General features: G+C 42.6%; 1 protein-coding gene across 6 annotated transcripts in view; it reads left to right on the top strand.

The window, feature by feature from the left end:
- The window catches only part of Ltbp1 (latent transforming growth factor beta binding protein 1), a 384,816-nt gene that overhangs the window by 224,604 nt on the left and 139,771 nt on the right, over nucleotides 1–20,441 (top strand). For all 6 annotated transcript variants that reach the window (XM_038319233.1, XM_038319232.1, XM_038319231.1 and 3 more), the window contains 2 exons: nucleotides 15,628–15,730; nucleotides 19,128–19,199. In XM_038319233.1, the coding sequence (XP_038175161.1) occupies nucleotides 15,628–15,730; nucleotides 19,128–19,199 (175 nt within the window). The remainder of the gene's footprint in view (nucleotides 1–15,627; nucleotides 15,731–19,127; nucleotides 19,200–20,441) is intronic.

Below are 20,441 nucleotides of genomic sequence, written 5' to 3'. Positions count from 1 at the left end.
TGTGCCATATATATTTGAAAACATTTGCAAGTCTGTTCGCTCTGTGACTGAGTTAGAATTACAGCGTCAGTGGATGCAATTACCAAGGCTTTGCGGGAAACCTGTTTTCATGAGCCTGAAACTTGAACATTTCCATTCCAGTCTTCATCTCAGAAAACCCCTGTCAGGTCTGTCACAGCTTCATGGGGACGTTAAATTTCCACACCCTTTTCATTGTGTAGGGTGACTTTTGTTTCAAATTGGGCCCTTTAATAGTGAGCTAAATTCAGGTCTTACAAGGCATCCGCAATTGTGATTATTCGAATTGGGTTTTACTGATTGCCCTGTTGTTGAAATAAAGTCTTTCACAGTGACCTAGTGATGCCAAATAGTTTGAAAGGGCCCTGATTGTGAAGTGTTTAGAATCACAACAATAGAGCTCAGGGTCCAGCTTCCATGCTGGCCTTGTCATTGCCAGGTTACACAATCATGCGATCACGGTCTCTTTGTTGAATGCGGTAACACGGACTGTAATTAGACACAGGCTTTACAGAGGAGGCAAAGCAAAATGTCTCAAGACCTTCATGTTGCAAATGCTGAAAGAGCAGAAAAATTCCACATATAAACACCCAGATTAGCTATGAAGTGCAGAAACACTGGAAAACCCAAAGTAGATATAAACAGAACATCTTTATAGCGCTTTAACATTGATAAAGAGGATAAAAATACCACACGAGCCCATGTTCATAGGATCGTATCCATGGAGAGTTAAAGAAATGAATACAGTGGATCTTGTAAAAAAACTTCCATAAAGATTTAAAAAATATCATAAGCTACAAACTTGAAGATGAAGGTGTCTAGCATTTATTCTACTGAAGAAAAGAAGCTCCCTAGAGGTTGGAAAGAAAAGAGGGAACAGTACATGATGTGAAACACCCAAGTCACGGGAAAAAAACAAAACTCTGTTTCCATTCATTATTTACCATGTAAATAATAAAGCCTGAGGCAAAGTTAAGTTTAAGTGGCGCAGGAGCTGTTTGGTAGTCTCTCAGAGGCGCCAGATGCCATTGCGGTGTTTCTTGCTGGGCAGGAAGAAAGAGAATGGACCGATGGAGAAGGGCAGTAATTGGAGATAGGTCTGCCTTGTGCAACACCCTGAACGTCAAAGCTCAGTGCTAAAACACACTTGCACACTTGCATTGTAGAAGGGAAATAGGACCACTCTGCCTTTGTTTGCATCATAAAATAACACTATTGAAAAATTAATGAGAAAGCGTGAACTGGAAACAGAAAATATCCCAATTCCATGGCTCAACGTACTTTTTAGAAAGTAGAAAGAAAAACTTCTTAGCTTTATTTGTGTAGATTCTGTATTTATTGCGTTTGTCATTGCTACGACAGAATACCTGACCAAAAACAAAGCAAAACACCTATGGTGGAATGGTTCGCTTTGGTTAGCTTTAAGGGAATAGCCTTCACAATATTGGTGAGTTCCGGTGCCTTAGTCTCAGGTATTGTGCGCTTGTGGCATGGCTTTCCCACCTCTCTGAGAATTAGAAAGCAGACAATGGCATCAACCCAAGCCCAGGCTAAGATCTCGTGAGGTCTCTACTAGTGATCTAGTATGCTAGTTATGCCCCAAGGCCAAAAGCTGCCACAACCTCTCCAGATAGCCCCATCATTGGGGACCAGCTATTCAAGAATGCAAGACTCTGAGGTCATTTTACATTTAAGCCCTTAGAGACTAATGAGAGACTATTGGGGAAGTAGATATGAGGCCTGCTCATGTACGTGTTAGGAGAAGAAAGAGAGGGAGGGATGGAGGAAGGGAGGGAGGAAGGCAGAGAGGGAGGGAAGAAGGGAGGGAGGGAGAAAGAGAGAAGAAAGAAAGGGAGATGGGCTGTAGACTTTCAAACTAGTTTCTTGGTGATGGGAAAGTAATTTATTGCTCAGTTAAAAGAGCTAGGATGCTAAGTTTTGCTTAGAAAGTTGCTCTTTAATTTCTACCTATTTTCGTCTGACTCTGTATTAATGGAGTGAAGCCTAGAGCTAGAACAGAAACCTTAGCTTTGTGCCAGCAGCATGATGGCATTATCGTAACCCTTTCACATTACTTATTCCCCTAAATGGAGTCCAGACACTCCTAAAACAGAGTGGATGACTAAAGAATAAATGTGGGGCTGGTGAGGTGCTTCAGTGGGTAACGATGCCTGCTGGCAAGCCTGGTGACCTGAGTTCGACCCCTGGGCCTCACAGGTGGAAGTGAGAACAGACTCCCACAAGTTATCCTCTGACCTCAGGCACGGTGTGGCACATGCAGTTACCATCCCCAAAATGAAATGCATACATAAGTGTAAGAAAACATTTTTAAAAGAATAAATGCTTATAAAAATGACCTCTCAATTATATAGTGCTCTTATCTGGAGATAGCAGTTTGCTGCCTAGCTCAGTAGAAGGCAAAAGTAAATACGTGGCCTTCTTTTCCCTTGCCGTGGACTGACACCCTGTGTGTTTAGGGCTGAGCTTGCTCCGGTGAAGTGAGCTTGGGTCAGAGCGGTGGCTTTCATCGTAATTTCAAGGTGCTTCTAGCCAGAGGTTTGGGAAGGCAGAGCTGGCTTTCCCAGTCATCTGTCATCTCCATAAACAGAGCTCCCAGTCTGGGTATGCTGATCACATTTACTGAAGTTTGGCCTTTCTCTGGTGGAATAAGTCAGCAACACCAGCCACTTCCTATGCCATCTGTGTTTTCCTTCAGTGTCCTTCTCAAGCGCTCTCTTGTCATAATCCAAGAAACACTTGAGTGGTAGCGAGTCCGTGGCTCTAGTGGCTCTAACACGGCTGCTCTTTGTACCCACCCTTGCCCGACTTTACCTGTGTCAATCGCAGAAGATTTTGCTGAAATTGTCATGCACATCTCAGTGACAGGTGCTGAAGTTCTTAAGTGTTCGCTGGTCTTGTTCCAGCAGCTTTGGTCAGACAGCCTGCGAGAGGCCCGCTTGCCTGGAGGAGAGAAAGATCAGCAAAGCACAGGGGTAGGATCCAAAGGGGAAACACCACATGGGAGATAGACCATGCGTTCCTGTCACTGGGTTCCAGCCAGCAGAGCCGAAAACTGTTAGTTTTACTTGGATGAGGAATGTGGGGCTCAGGAATTGGGGAAGTCATGTATAGATTCTCAGAACTGGCGTAGTAGTCTTCACAGAATGGGTGGGACTCAGACAAGGTATTTTCTAGAACCCCATGCACAGGGCTTCACCCAGGCAATGCTCTGGAGGTGCCACAAAGCTGGCCAGCCTCGAATCTTCACTCTTCCTGACCTGTTCCATCTAGAAGCAAGTCTGTGCCACATCACTGGGTTTCCCTGACTCTTTTTTCAGATATTTTTCCATTTTATTGGCCATGAAAATACTTTTGCCATGACATGGAATATCATCAAGCTCCCTTATTTTACCTTTAGGGCATACCCAAACCATAAACCTACTAATTACTAGATTCTTGGTTTTTGCACAGGAACAGACATTGAAAATAATTATGAGACAGAGTTTGGGGCTTTTGGTTAGTCACTTCTGATACTGGCAAAGTCATGAGCATGTCGAAGGGAGTTTGAAGAGAACATAGCTTGTCTTGATGGCGTTTTAGACTCTATACACTCTAAGACTATTTAAAGAATCACTGCTGGCGTTTCTAGGAGTTAAAGTCATTTCATGTCCCTGTTCCGTTGGATGGGATTAATGTTTGCTAAACTGAAGTAGAATCGTCTGGGTTAAGAGAGAACAGTTAGAATCTGCCTCGCGAGAAGGTAGTGATAGAAAACAATTTCATGAGGTATTCTGAGGAAAGATAAGATTTGTTCCTATCTGCCCCACGCCATTCCTGATATGGTAACAGTGTTGCATTTTCCTTACACTTCCCCTTTCCCCTTCCTCTGCCTCCTTCTGTTGTGTAAAACTATTTATATGCAAGCTGAGTATTTGCTTTTTGAAGATCACCTCCAGAGGCTGCGTATCTGCCCTAGTGATACTGCCTCTGCGTAGTTTCTCTAAGATTTATTTTAGTTTTATTTATGTGCATATGTGTGTGGGATGTGCATGAGTTCAGGTAATCTCAAAGGCTAGAAATCACCAGATCTATTGAAGCTGGAGTTACAGGAGGTTGTGAACACCCTGGCATGAGTGTTGGGCGTCTGCATTCAGATCCTCTGCAAGAGCAGTATGTATTCTTAACCGCTGAGTGAGCCCTGTCTCCAACTCTGCTATTGTATAGTTCTGCCTTGCCAGAACTGGAGGAAAAACCATGACAGAGCCAAGTAAGAATTTGTCTTTGCTGGCCATCTTCATATCACTTATTTTCTTAAAAAATCTGTGAGTTTAGAATGGTCAAGTCAACTCCAGTTTTAAGGATTTGCCATCGCCAGGAGTGTTTTCAACATATCCTAAGTTCTGAAGTGTATTCTAAGAGATCCAACTATTTCAAACAAGACAGCAATGCCTCCAGAATAACCATTTTACAGAGGACTTATTTAGAATGGGCAAGCTTAAATGGTTAAGAACACAGTCTTCGCATTCTGTGGCTTTGAGGCAAGCCTCCTAGTACACCAGCACATTTTTATAAAATTGATAGATGACAGAAAATGTTCATGGTTCATATTTGACCTCTGAAACAATGTAGGAGAAAGGGGAAGTATGTATCCTTGTCTCCCCTCGAAGTTATGTGAAACTCGAGATCCAGAGAAGTTGGGACTCATGTGTGCTGACTCACCCAGTCCAGGTCTGTAGCTCGCCTTCTGTTTTAGCAAGCTCACCGTATCTCTGGCCCCATTTCATCGCATTTTGGACTGGGAAACCTCCTGAGACATCTGAGTCCTGTCTTCTTCTGCTGTGACACTTTTGACTTCTTTCCCCCTTTTTGGCATCATAGGCACTATTGATGCATGCACAGGCCATATGAACTGAGCAATCTAGACAAATATCAGTTATAGTAATACCTGTTCTGATGTCTCCAGCCTGTCCTGACTTGAGATAGGTCCCCTTAACTGTCATTTCCTCCCAAGAGTTTTTTCTAATCCGCTCTGCTCCTTCTCTGAATTCTTGTCGCATTAGACTCTAGGCAGATTATTTCTAATTCAATTGTGTTTGAGTAGTTGCATTTGTTCCTCTTCCCGTTAAGCCTGTACTTTTCATGAGGGCAAAGCCACTTAGGATGAGCTGAGTAACGGGCACATATGAATCATTGCTAATTGTATCCATGCTGTGCCAGTTGGGACAGGCTTTGCAACGGTGACAAACCTAACACGTGCTTACATTTTGCATGGGCTTGTCTCGATGCAGGAAAGCAGAGGACTCTGCCTTCCACATTCCTTGGGAACCTTAGCTGAAGATGGCAATAGCATTGCTCTGTGACTCAGAATACCTCAACTTTGCCAGAAGAGAACCATGACAATACTTGATTCCTGTAGGTGAGGAAGAGAGATGCTATTTTTCACTCCTCACTGGTCAGTTACACGGTCCTGATAACTCTGTGGGTTGAGGCGTATTCCCTAACTCCATGTACTGGAACCACTGATGATTACTATATTAGGGGGTAGAGGCTAAAAGGAGATACTTGAGGTTGGATGAAATCATAAGGGTGGGACCATGACAGGATGGAATTAATATCATTAGAAGAAAGGATACCAGAATGCTTGCCCGTGTTCTATCTCTCTTCCTGCAGACTCATGAGCAAGAGATCATGTGAGCACAGAGTCGAACAGCTGCTGAATGCAAGATAGGATTTGACCATGCAACCCCCTAGTCTTGCTCTACAACTGAAAAACGAATGTCTGTTGTCAAAGCCATGAGCTGGTTTGGGGAAGAAAGATTGGTTGTAAAGTTCCTGCCATGCAAATGCAAAGTCAGTTTGGATAATTCATTAAAAACAACAACAACAACAACAACAAAAAAGAGAGAGGCATGGTGGTGGAGGTTTGTCATCCCAGAAACAAGAAGTTTCTTAGGGCTTGTTGCCCAGCTAGCCTAGCTTTCTTGGGGAGCTTCAGGCTACTTAGAAACCCTGCCTCAAAAGCAAGGTGGACAGTGTGTGAGCTACAATACCAAGGCTGACCTCTAACCTCTGCACATGCCTGCACACCCACATACATATACACAAAGTCACCTAGTGTCGCTCGTTTGTTACAGCAGCCAGATAGACACGTCTGTTGAAGAGCCTGGGATATGTGGGGAAGCCAGCGGCTATTTGTTGGGCAAGAATTGTTCCTGTTAAGTGAAAGGGCAGTGGACAGCCCAAGGTAGTACCTGCTCCCAGGGGTATAAATGAACCTGTTGCTTTTATTTGTGACTTTCGGTTTTTCTCCACGAATTCCATCCAAGCCACAGGTAATTAGCAGTTTTCTGTTCTGTGTGCTTGGGCGGGACACAGAAACAATGAAAGCTTAGCCAGATGGGAGGCCTGCACTTCTGCGTGGTGCTGCGAGGCCTTAGGTGGCCTTTGTCTCTTTTTCCATCTCGATAGAGACCCAAAGGGAACTGCCAAGCAATGAAACTTAACAGAAAATTACCCAGTGTAGTTAAAGAAATAAACAAACCTTTACTGTCAGTCTGGAGGTGATCTAGTTGCCATAGTAATAGCAGGCATTTCTATGTGCCCATCTTTATTTTCTCATCTACCAAGCGTTTTGTTTGGCAATAGAATTTCAAATAAATTCAACAGGATGTACATGTAAGACAATGTCCTAATGAATCTAGTATTTTTATACAAATTAAAATTAATAATAAAAAACGAAATAAATTTGACTTCTTTGCTCTCTGGCGCTGCATTTCATGGCCTGGTCTATGTTGCTTTTTTTTTTTTTTAGAAGAAAACCTAGTGGGAATTATGTGAGAATAGTGTCATGATAGAACTTACTTATTCCTTTAACAGCACAGGAAGACCAATGACACACAGATCCACAACCTGGAAGACTTGTCTGTCCGAACATCCAAATCTCAGAGGTGGAGAAAGTAGACAGCTGGATTTGGTGACTCCTTTAGGAAAGATAGGAGAATAACATATTAGACCCTTAAGAATACTTTCCCCTTTGCCTGTTAACACTAAAAACCTATGTCACTTTTAAAATGCCATTTCACAAACTAAAGTTCTTTTCTGGAGTTCTTTGAAGTCCATGGTTTGGTTTCAGCAGGCTTTAAGCAAATAGACTGTCAGAAATCATTGTGGATGCATTTCCAGCTAGTAATGCCCTGGTCATAGCAGATAGTTTATAAAATCAATACCCTGAAATATCAGAGGATTATGAATATATCAGATACCCCAAATGCCTAACATTGTATTAATTACTCTAATAAAAGAAAGCTGGTTGGATTTAAAAAAAAAAAAAACTTGCCCATGAAGAATGTTCTGCTGAAGCCAAAGCAATTTTTTTCTTTTACAAGTTCTTTTAGAAAATCTGGAAGCATTTAAGCATTTTCTCATTCTTTTTTTTATGGGACAGTGCCTGTTACCCTGCCAGTGAGCCACGGTACAGAGGTCTCTGTGAGGAAGATGGACCCTTAGAACCAGTTTAGCAAATATGTTGCTCTCCTTGCATTAATAATAGTGTTCAGAAAAAATTGGAGCATTTAGCATTGGTACATAAAAATAGATGTATTTTACATTTTAGTGCCGGGTTATGAAGGGCTCTTGGTGAAGCTTTCCAGTTTAATTTGGAGCCAGAGCTGAGCCATTTTGCATGGAAGGTGGACAGGAGTTACTCTGCCAGAGCAGAGAAGTTTCTATCGTTGTGAAAGGTTGGGAATGTTAATAGCAGCGAAGACCTGGGGTGGGCCAGCCGAATCCAGTCTTTTGTGCACAACCAGAGCTTCTCCATAAAGGCCTTAAGTCTCATTTTTGTGGAGAGATGTAGAAGATTCCTAAGAAATACGACCCTTGTCCCTCAACCAGAGTCAGAGTAGTGAGTGAGGGGTGCTTTTGCTCAAATCCTCAAGGGTTTGCATCAGCAGGTTTGACTAGCATGTGACTTTTAAGAGGATGTAGCTGTGTGATGTGGGTGAATGGGCCATCATGTGGCTTTGCGTTCATGCTCCATATATGCAAAATCTGCATCTCTATGAATGTTATGAATACGGCTGAGAATTTGCTCGTTGATAGTAAAATGACTACTGTCACTATCCTTACTCACAGGAGTCATTTAAGAGCCATACCTAATTTTAGGTAGCTAGATGCTTTTTTGTATGGACAAATTGGCAAGAGAAGGCTAGAATTATATTATAGTGATCACTGATGAAGTGGGTTCAGCTCATTCTTTGAGGATAGTAGGAAAGGCTATGGGCTCCACTTGGTCAGGCTTGTAGGCAAGGGACATTTAAGGAACACTGATCTTTGTCATGTGACTGTGACAGAGTAAATCTTTTCACCATCATTCCCTGCAGCCTTAGTCCTGGATTGTGGCCTCCCTAAGATCTTTACACTTAAGTACATTAATTGTGTATTAACTGGCATGTCTGTGCAATCTTATTAATGAAGAGACTGACATTCAGAGCGTTAATCCACTTAGTGTCTTCTATTGAGTTTGTAGCAGGTAGGACCAACACTGAGGCTTCCTGGTTCCTTGTCCTGTGCTCTTTTTGTATTCTACATTGTTACACCATCTCTTCATGGGGTCTATAATCTCATACATGAATACTTATGAGCATGCACACACACATAGACACATACACATCACACACGGAAGACAGTTTACCTTTGAAAATGAGCTAAACCTGGCAGATAGGTGGAAGTCTGGGGGTTCATTTGGTGTTAGGGTTTCCTAGATCAGTGTTTCTTGTATTTTCTCCTATTTCTCGGATTTCACATATTCTCATATGTGGGCCACGACTACTTTGGCAAATCTTTATCTCCAAAGCATTTATATTACTACTCCTATTAGTAGCAAAATTACAGTTATGAAGTAGCCACGAAAATAATTTTGTGGCTGAGAAGTCACCACAGTGTGAGAAACTGTATTAAAGGGTCGCAGCATTAGGGAGGTTGAGAACCCCTGCTCTAGATAGTGTTTGAACAGCATTTGTTGTGTGAATAAAATCATTTGCTGAACTTAAACTTCCCCTGTTATCTGAGAAATATAATGAAAGGGCCTTTAATTCAGCTTTATCTTTTTCTGGTTCTTTGAATATTCCTGAATGTGTTTACCTTAAATATAATTTCTCCTCCATTTCCCAGGAATGATATACTCTATTGTGATTGGTCACTTTTTACACTTCTGATTATCAGATGCAGAATGCTATACCTTCCCTTTTTAATGTGTATGTTTATGGGTATGTGGTATGTATGCATGTCTGAACATGCATGCTGCAGTCTGAAGTTAATATCCAATGTCTTTCTTGATCATTCTCTACCGCATTTGTTGAGGCAGGGTCTCCCTCAGAAGCTGAAGCTCACCAGTTCTGACAACTTTAGAAAGCCAGCTTGTACTGGGGATGCCCTCTCTCTCTGCCTCGGCAGAGCTGGATCACAGGAGGCTATTATTTCTGCCTGGCATTTCCTTGAACTCTGGGAATCCAAATTCTGGAGTCCTCACACTTGCACAGGAAGTGCTTCCTCCACGGAGCCATCTCCAGGCCCCAAACTGTACCTATTTAAGGACTTTTGTTTTCTTTCTATTGATTAGACATCAATATTCCTGTCTACTGTTCCTTAAACTATGTCAGGTATTTTTTTTGAAGCAATGTAAAACTTAACTGGCTTTGAAAAAGAACCAGTGTGATTACTTCTCTGTCTCCTGGTTGATTTTTAGATCCAACTCAAAATTGAACCCCAAATTTGGGAAATTCTCTGTAACTTAGCACCACCCTGTTTTCTGGCTCTCTGTACCCTCTCTTTGTTCCTTCAGGTCCAGCTGCCTTCCTTCATGCTAACCCTGTCTGCTCACAGTTGGTGGTTGGCCCTCTGCCTTGTGAGCTCAGTTGTGCCCCTCCGGAGTCTCTCTCCCCGGTAGTTCCATCAAGTCACTTCCCTGTTTCAACACTTGCCTGAGCCCAGACTTGTGTACTTTTGCAAGGGTTACGATGTTCCAGACTTCTATTTTTCCCCTATGTTTTCCTTTAGCGACCTCCTGGGAGTATTTTTAAAACTCTGCATGGCTTTAACATTTTATTTGTTCCACTGACTTAGTGCCATGTTTTCCTTGTGAGAAGATGTCCTCTATTCTAGCGTGAAGTATTTATACTTCATTATAGAATAGTTCTGGGTAACACAATGGGCTACATGCATGTGATAAGGATGATTTCTAAGAATGTTTCTGTATTGTCATTTTTCAATGTCTTAACTAGTGAAACCAAACGGTAGGCCCTTGACGTTGTACTGCCTCCTGGGGCGGGGGGGGGGGGGGGGGATCCTTCTTACAGTGAAAGATCTGAACAGTGTTACCAGAAACATTCTCAAAGCCGATAAGATGGTAGGACCCTTGAGCATGGTTATAGTTTTACCCATGCTGGAGAGCAGGTGAATGAGACCTGGGATTCAGCCTACACTCTGCTCAATGAAGTGTGGTGTAGGGTGTCCCACAGGGCTCTGGTCCCACACCTCCTAGTAACCCATCATTCACTCTCACTAAACTTTGAGGCCAGGATTTCTGTTCTCGTGCCTCATTACTGGCTCAGAGGCGCAGGATGAGCTGTGGAAAACCCGCTGCTAGTGAGAGAGCTGGGGTGTTGACGGGGTCTAATGGATTTCAAGCAGCACTCATCTCTTTTCTTGACTCCTGGGCTCTCCTTCTCCAGGACCTGACACAGCAAAGCAAATTAGTGTCGGTTTTACTGTGCAGTGTCATAAACCACGCGCCAATGTTTATAACTGCTTCTCCCAGTTACCATGCGTCTTTCAAGCGGCTGTAACAGTGAGCTTTTTCACTGTCTAATATGATAAACTCACATTACCGGGTGGTCAGTTTTGAATTTTGATTCCAGTCCCGGATTTGTGAGGCTCTAAAGGGGACCATGTTCACAATTTAACTTCGATTGTGAAGTTTTGTGGTTTCACCTCAAAACTCAGGTTAAAGTCTAAAGAGGTATATTCTCAAGCAGGTAAAAAGATTTTAAGTGCATTTTCCATAATCAATTGATTGTTGATAATTAGTTAAAAGCCTTTATACCATTGCTTATAATTATTTTGCATTGTGAAATATACTCTTATCTGTAGCAAGTCAAATAGCAACATGCTCTAACTCCTCAGAAACTCCCATAATCTTCAGTGCTAATGAAGGATCTCTCTAACCCCATGTATTGTATGAAAAATCTATAGTTCTTCAGTGACCTGACCTTCTGAAGTACAAACCCTATTAACATAGGAGGAGAAGAAGAGTAAAGTTTATTTCAATACTTAGTCTTTCAGAAATCAAGGTCAAGTAGAGCTGTTGGTTTTTCTCCCCCTTGATCTTGTTTGCCTAAGTCTAGTCAGCTGAGGTTGAGACTTGGCGAAGACTCTAGAGATGAGGAAGTAGAAAACAAAGGAGAGGGCTAGGAGAGTATCAGCCCAGACCTGGCCCTGTTAGAACAACAGAAGTCCTTGAACTTGGCTCTCTTCTGCACCAGTCTGTATTTTTTAAACGGAGTCATGTAACCTAGCAGCACATACTGACCTCAGAGTCTTAAGCCTGCAAGAAACCATAGAGGTCATTTGCTTTAGATCTTACATTCCTGAGAGATGATCCATCAGGCTCAGCTCCCACCAGAGAGGTCACCATCTCTCTTAGGTAGAGACATTTATACAGTGGAAAGATTTTCGACACTGTGAAATCCAGTGATTTGGGGTTTTGGGGCCTGCTGAAAACCATTGGCATGCCATAGGCGTGCTTAATGTACCTCCACAGTGCTGTCATGTCCACATGTGGGCTGCTAAGTGTCCACATGCGTCACTGCTCCATTTTCCAGCTGATCGTCACAGGACTGGCTGCCTGAGCACTCTGCTTGCCTGCCCTACTTGGATCCTAGCAAACATATGGGATCAGTGTCCCCTCACTAACACTGATGGATGTTTTCTGGGGAGGTAGAGCATGTTGCTCTTTGACCTGGTAGAGTTAAGTACAGGGTGTACGTTTACCACTGGGTTGCTTTACATAAGATGCGTTCTAAAGTGTTTGACAGTCTTTCTTGAGAACATGGTGACTAACAGCATGGGAGAAAGTCTACTTAGTCTACTTGTGTTTTGAACTGGTCAAAACCACCTGGATCCCTGCCTATGAGTGTGACTATGGAAGTCTATGTCTGTGGGAGCAAAACTTGTTGAGAAATAGAACTTCCCAGTCTATACCAGAGCATCCCAACTGCATTCGGTCCTGGGTTATTCTCTTCACTGTGGCCCTATGGTATGGGAGAGACATCTGTTAGCCTAACTTTTTGCCCCTCTGGGTACTTCTGACTGCACTCAGATAAGACTTGTGGCATCCAGTGGCTGGGTAAAAGCTGCAGAGAGCTTTCATGTCACATTTCTTGCTATACACCGAAGCCTCTTTATTCTCAGTTGATGGGACCGATAGGAAACTTTGGGCTTTCTAACCATGACTTCATCCCTCCTAGCTCAATCCTGCGCTGTGTAGACCCAGTTTCGAGACACACACAGTGCCATGGTACCACCTACGCATCCCATTTATTCCATCAGTTTGGATGCCTTCTGCTGCTCTTGGCTATGGACCTGCAACAACAAAGCCATGGGATAAAGCGGCTTGGATCATGTAATGAAAACCTTGTACCTTTCTGGAGGCCCAGTAGAGGGAAATGATTTATTTTTGTCCTACCAAATAAAACATTCTAGGAATCCAAGGTGAAAATTGGATTTTAACTGCTACTAACATTCTGAGCATATAAAACCAGCAAGTGTTGAGTGCTTCGCCCGATTAAGAGAAGAGCCCAAAGTCTGGTACGAGAATGAGCTGTGTGCAAAGCAGTTGGTGTCTCAAATAAGCCCAACCAATTTATGAAACTGGGAGAGAATGTCAAGCAGATGTTGGCAGCTGGGTTTCAGCAATAGAGGCTTCTGTGTTTCTGTTTGTTCCTTGTCTTATACCTGAGCCATTGTCCCCTGTCCTTTCCTGCTCCTGGTCTTCATGCTCTGGGTTTAAATTGTCTATAGTTAAGCTCAGGGACTTAGACAACCATCCTGATTCAGGTAGTTTGTTTTCACCTTGACTCTTTCCCTTCTTTGATGTGGGGTGTGTATGTGTGTGCAGCTGCGTACCTGCACACCTGTGCTTCCTGTCTCGGACCTGGCCCAGCTCCCGCGCTGGGATTGGAACAATCTCACCCAGCATGGAGTGGCCACAGATGGCAAAGAACTCCCTGCAGACAGCTTCCCTCTCGGTGCACTTGTTTGTAACAGTGACACAATCTACATCCATCCAACCAGCGGAGTTGCTTTCCTGTCTCTTTCAAGGAAAGCATGCCTATTTCCTTCTGTCCGTGGAATAACTGCAGGTGTCATGGAAGTGGTGACCTTGGCCTTGTTCTCTTTCCCTCAGGTGCTATTATAGAAATTTTTAGGTTCTTCTCAAAATTAGACCAACTCAAAATGTCTTCAGGACTACCTTTTATTTCAGGGAAATCCATTTTGTCTAGAACTGCATTTCTTGTTGACTCTGGTACTTTTAAGTGGATGGTTAGAGTAACCAGCTCATTTCAGAGAAAGGGCACAGTCCACTGCAGTCCATTCGTATGCACCCTGCTCCCTGAAGAATCTGACAGTTTGGATCTGATGCGGGACATCTGCAACAAGGAATTTTCAGATGATGACAATGGTGCCAATAATAGTGAGAAATGATAGTGACTGGGGTGACAGCTTACTTTGCACTTACATGTGTCAGGCATGGTACTCAGCATTGTACATGGATTTAACCTTTCAAGTTCAGGACCACATCGAGAGGTGCTATTGTGTATTCCATGTGATGGATAAGAAAATTCATCTAACTGTGTGTATGGAGTCCTAGAGCCAGGATTTGTATCCAGGCCTCTAGAGTATCTCAGATACTGTTTGAACCAGTAGCACATACTGCTTTTGGAAAAATTTTGACAAGTGTTCTCCTTAGGGATCACCATTCGCTTTAAATTTCCCTCATTGTGCACAACCCCCTGTCCTGGGGCCTGTACGCTAACCTGTGGTGGGTTTTCCCATAGTAATTGCTCCACTCAGCATTACTGAGTATTTGAAATGTGTCCTGTTTGGGGATATAAAAATATTAAGTCATTAATACATAGCATGGCTCTGAAACTGGTAGTGGTGAACCTCTTTGGAATCACCTTTGATGTAAAGAAAATGAATCACGAATGGAGGCGCCAGTGATTCTACCTGATTCTCGTGGTAGAAATAAAGTTGTAGAAAAGAAAAAAATATGATAGTATCTCAGAGAGAGAAGAGGAGAAAGAGAGAGAAAAAGAGTGAGTGAGAGAGAGCCTGTGTGTGTGTGTGTGTGTGTGTGTGTGTGTAGCATTCAAACAGACCTGAGTTGTTCAGAAAATCAGAAAGGGTCCTTTGCCAAGCCTAAATAGATGCTCAGAGGTGGAAGGCAATAAGATACAGCCTAAACTGGGACGAGAGGGGACTTCTCTGTCCTGCCTGGGGATAAGATCAGACAATGTCACTGGAGGTCATTAGTTAGCAGAGTTATGCGACCAGATTTCTTTTATAAATGATGACTCCTGAAACCACCTGAGGATCTTTTTTTGACAAAGCAGGGGAACTGCTTATGTACTCCACATTTGTACACAAAACAGAGACATAGGGTGTGAGTTTACCCTGTGCAGCTTGGGAGAGAGAGTCAAGTAAGTCTCATTGCCATCTGGTTCTTGGGTGATCTTACGGGACAAGATTGATTTTCAAGTTAGTTCTAAGTAACTTCAGTCCCCTGCCTGAGGGTTACCTGATCTTCTGTGGTTGATTAGGAGTCTCACCTGACCTTAATATTTGACAACATGGAAGCATAGTTCTAAGGGTATCCATTCTGCCTACTTGCGCTGGTCTCGATTAAAATTGCCAGCCCCTTCCTAGCTTGGCTCATCTCCCTGGAGCATTAGTGCTTGCCAGAACAGATTTGGCTCAGCCTATAGTCATCTTTTTCTTGGCCTGTCCCTTCTTGGTCCTCCTCAGGTTCTGTGATTTCTCCCTTGTCAACTTCACAGCTGATTCTGTAGTTTTATGGCTGTCCAGTGCATATGTCCAATTTTGTACCCTAGTTCACAGACATAATATAAGTGCTCAATAAATACAGAGCCAAGGATCAGTGAAAGAACAAGCTAATGAAAGAATGCTTTGGACAAACAATTGTTGTGGGGAACCCCCAAAACTGACATTTATTCCCCAGGGGAGGGTCAGGGCACAGTTAAGGAAAATCCAAGCAAATGGTAAAAACCAGAAGCCTCATCCATGGACCCGTGCCCCCAGCTTTTCATGAGATTTTAAAAATGCAAAGGAGTTCATATATAGAGATGTGATTATTCACTTCTGTGTCCTACCAACTCCGCCCTGCTATTCGGCCTCCAGGTTTTATAGCCGTTCTTTGCCTCTGTAATTGCGTGGTATCAAGGGGACTGTTTATGAAGTGGCTGGAAGCCCCCAGCCCTGGGGCTGAGCAGTCTGCACTGGGTTAACCTCCCCTTTCACACCTCATTGCAGTGTGGCAAAGCCCTCCCTGGCCTTTCCAAGCAAGAAGACTGCTGTGGGACAGTGGGGACCTCCTGGGGCTTTAACAAATGCCAGAAGTGCCCCAAGAAGCCATGTAAGTGACATGTCATCATTCCTTTGCTGGTTAATGGCGCATACCTCTTTTTCCTACCACGACCCTTAACGATGAGTCTCTGAGACCTTCAAGGAAATCTCTGGCTGCCGTCCAAAACATAGTGCTACAATATGCGTTGCAAGACAGTTAAAACCTTTATATCGGTTCTTTTTTTAAATATGCAGAGTCATTAGTTGCCTTCTGCAGTTTAATTTCCTATGTGGGGAGGCATTGTGAAGAACTGATGGGCAAATCAGCTCTTTTGGCCCTGGGGACTAGGAAATGGATGGCTTTAAGATGGTGAACAGGGCTGGAGAGATGGCTCAGCGGTTAAGAGCACTGACTGCTCTTCCAGAGGACCTGGGTTCAATTCCCAGCACCCACATGGCAGCTCACAACTGTCTGAAAATCCAGTTCCAGGGGATCTGACACCTTCACACCAATGCACATAAAATAAAAATAAATAAATCATTTAAAAAAAAAAGATGGTGAACAAGTGTTTCAAACCCTATTTAAAAAGTCAGCACAGTTACTATTTATTAGGTTTGATTCTTAAATGGGAAGTTTGTGATTATCTACAACTTAGGCTATAGATTTCATTCTGCTACAGATATCCCCCTTCATGAAAAGAAACTCAGATTAGGAATTGACTGGTTATTGATTTGTGGGGAAGATATGTGTAATTATGGAGCCTACTATTTTGCTTCCCTTTTCCTAACACCACCGTGATACTGCTCCAGTCTTCAGTGGCTGCAATATCAACATGCTGGGATTTGCCCTGAGTGCTTTACAGAAGCTGTTATTTGAATAAATCCAGGCTTACACATTTCCATTCCCCTCTTCTCTATAACAGACTGTAACTTTAGTTTTTGAATGTAGCATTGACTCCTGCTGACATTTCTAAAAAGTCTTTTATCTCGGAAGGGAAGGGACATCTCACTTGCTTAAATCAGATGATTTTATTCATCTTCAGTAATAGTTGATTGGAGTAATAGTTTCAGTTGTCTTTGACACTTTTGAAGATAAATTTATCCTATTTTATATGTATGAGGGTTTTGCTTGCAAGCACATTTGTGTTCCCCACTTGGGCCTCGTACCCAAAGAATTCAGAAGTGGTTGTCAGATCTCCTGGAAGTAGAGTTGTGGATGTTGGGACCCACTGTGCAGATGCTGGGGACTGAAACCCTGTACTCTGTAAGAACAACAAGGGCTCTTAACTAGTTCTCCAGTCCCTCACTTGCCTTCTAAACCTCTTTGTTTAACCTAAAAAAAAAAAAAAAAAACCTGCTGGCTCAGAATTTCTCCCTCTTTTATACTATTCTCCCAGAATAGTAATATGTTGTGAACACTTTTTCTTTCTTTCTTTCCTTCTTCCCTCCCTTCCTCCATCCCTCCCTTTTTTCTTTCCTTGTTTGCTTCCTTCTGTCTGTCCATCTTTTGCACTTCTAGTTTCTCATATATTCAGATTCTCTGAAGACCTGAAGTGGAATGCATTAAATCTGTTGGCACTATTAATGTTTCTTAGAGGATTCATTTACAGAAATTGTTGCTAAAGTTTGTGAAAGTTGGTTCTTCCCTAAGAGGAAGAATAACCACATGGACTGCTCGGCAGTGAGGGAATAGATTTTCCGAGATGACTGAGTCATGATTAGCGGTATAGACTTCTAGGTGGCTGGTGAAATAATGACCCCACCTTGCATGGAGACCTGTTTACCTAAGTTATCTTACCAAAGGAACTCTGGGGTCTATTTGGAATCATTTAAAGGACATGGTGTTTAGAGTTGGGTGGTATGAACTTGACTGCCACCGCTGTCATTTCCTGTTGATTCTGATGAGCCATTAGCCAGGAATGTGCATCTAAATTGTGGAAAACACATTGCCCTCTGTTTTGGGAGCCATGCACCCTTCATTTGCCATGTGAGTTTGTCTAATGTTGTGGGTGGTGGCATGCTTCCCACAGTTAACTCTAAGGATGAGGGTGAAAAGATCCTCCAAATTGGGTTCTCTTCTAAGTTTCTATGTCTTAAAACTTTTTCCATCTTCCTCCTTGTTTTCTTTTCTGATGTGCTTGCTTTTTTGCATTTTTTCCTCCAAATTTTAGCTATTTCTATTTCTTCTCTTTTCTAAATTCCAAAGGAGCCCAGAGTGACAGATGTCAGGGGTCAAAGGCAAAGGAGTCCATATCGTCTCCCTCCCCCTTTAATTCCTAAGGCCATTCCTGACCTCCTGTCATTTCTATCTGACATTGCATCATCTGGGAATGAATTTGCTGCTTTATATGGTGCTGTTAGCACCACAGTTCAGTCTTGCTGGCGATGCCAGTGGAATGGGAAAGGGCAAAGTTGCTCTTTTAACCAAATGTTGATGAAAATAGTCCATAGGTTAGCTCATTTGATGTATGAATTAAAGACATCAGTTTGGTTTCAGGGCCGTGGTTGTGAGGAACAAAGCGAAATTTAACATCTTGGCACTTTTTCTGCTTGTACTGTCAAAGTGACTCACCACCGAGAGGCACAGTCAAGCTCACATTGTTTGTAAAAACTTTCCTTCCCTTGGTTGGTACTACTCTCTAAATCATATTCATGTTGGAAGAGAGAAGACATCCTTTGGCTGCCATCTATGATGGTTTTGAGTGCCATGCCCTTGGGTTTTTGCTTTTTTTTCAAGTGGCTTTTAGTTAATGAAGTTTGTGTTTAGTCACATACAAAGCCTTTCACTGGTGATGATTATTTTTTCCTATGAAAGCGTAATGTTAAATCTGTAAATGATTTCATTAACTGGTCTGTCAATGTGCTTAGTGCAAACAAGTCTCTTGCCTTCATATGGCTTTAGGAGAAAATTAGCATCGGATCCGAAGCAGAGGCAAACAGAGAGATCATCTGGCCTGGCTCTAGGCCTTTGAAGAGACTGTTGAATACGATCATGTTGTCTTTGAAGGACTCACAGCTGAGGTCCCAGTTTCTGTAGACACCCATGTCAGTGTCTTCATTATAAGGGACAACACTGGGCATGAAGCCAAGAGACAAATGGAGCAGCTTCCACAAGCCAGCATTTCCCTGTTTAACCCCCCATCCTCTGAAGCACATCACTGTAGAGGCATGTGTCTTATGATAGGAATACTTAATCACTAATTGGAAGATAATACAAAGAAGTCTTATGATTCAGTTAGCACAATAAAGATTTGCTGGCAGCTTCCTAGGACTACAGCTATTGCAAAATAGAAAGCATACTGAAAACAGGCGCAAGGTGAGGGCAGGCATGGAGGTCTTTGTTGGTATTGATAGCTTGCAAATGGTGAAGTCTACTGGTGCCGTGGATGGCACCGCATCTGGCAGCTTCAGACCATCAGATTTTAAACCCCGCATGTAATGCAGGATTTTTTTCCTCCCAATTACAGCCTATCACGGATATACTCAAATGATGGAATGTCTACAAGGATACAAGCGGGTTAACAACACATTTTGTCAAGGTAAGGCTTATTGAATTTACTAACGTGGACTTGATAGGTGTCTGGCATTTTAGAAGCATGAATGGTTATGCCACATGATGCTCCTGGATCTAGCATGTGACACTTAACATGGTGGGTGGATGCCTTCCTGCTCTTTTCATGTCGCTAAAGGCATGCTGACATTTAATAAGTGGTTGTAAAGTTGCCTTCGTACTCTTAAAGCTTCTGGAACTCTCACCTTTTATTAACTTGTGGCAAAAACCTGCAGGAGTGGATGCCACTTAGTATCATACTGTGGGTCTGCATGCTGGTCATGTCATCTGGGTGCATGGGTACCCGTACCTGCAGCCACACAGCAGAAGTACTTCCTTGCTGGTCCATCGTTCACAACAGAGTTCCCCTTTCTGATCCCATGAATTTATTGCTACCCATCTCAAATTTAGAAAGACCTAAATATGACCATGAACCTCTGTCCCCAAGGCAGCCAGAGAAGCTAGAGAGTTAAATGTGAGGGGCCCTGGATACTGTTGATTCATTTTCATAGAACAATAGGGCAGCTGTACATCTAGGGAACACCTCATAATTCATCTAGTCTCGGGCCTTTGGGTGAAGAAACTAAAGCCATGTTGACAAGTCAAGTATCCCTTGTGTGGCTGAGTAGAGCTGAAACCATCTTAACTTGACCAGTGCCGACTTCAGTACTCAATATCATCAAGTTTTGATTTAGTTACGTGGGGGGACCACTGCCAAGAGTCCTCAGACAGAGCTAGGTTTTCTTCCTACTACTTAGTCCTAAAATTATTTCTTTATGTTGGTTTTTTTTTTTTAAAGAATTTGCTTCCAAGTTTGTTTTCTGGGTAGATTTTCATTGCCTCCCAACCAAGAACCCAGCCTTACTGAGTCATGAACTTGGAGCCTGGAGCTCGTTACAGATTAAAAAACAGTATGAATGAAGAAAGGGTTTATTTATTATTGATAAGAAAGTTCTTATTGGTTTGTTTTTAACTGGAGGAAGTACCAATGGTTTAGGGATAAAACTAAAATGTTTTTAGTGATTCTTAATAAATTCTGTGTCCAGAACTTTATAAAGTGTTAAACAAGTACCCAATTGTCTAATTGTCTTCTTTCTCTCTTTTGTTTTTTAAATGTAAGGAACAGGCTGGCCTCAAACTTGAATTTTCTTAATAATTAATTAATTTTATTTTAATAACTGCTTATTTTATCCCAGTTATTTCTCTGGTACAATGTGTTTACTTAGCACTT

Source organism: Arvicola amphibius, chromosome 2, assembly GCF_903992535.2.
Source record: "Arvicola amphibius chromosome 2, mArvAmp1.2, whole genome shotgun sequence".
Lineage (NCBI taxonomy): Eukaryota > Metazoa > Chordata > Mammalia > Rodentia > Cricetidae > Arvicola > Arvicola amphibius.
Note: the sequence above shows the minus strand (reverse complement) of the source record. Positions and strands in the feature narration are given on the sequence as shown.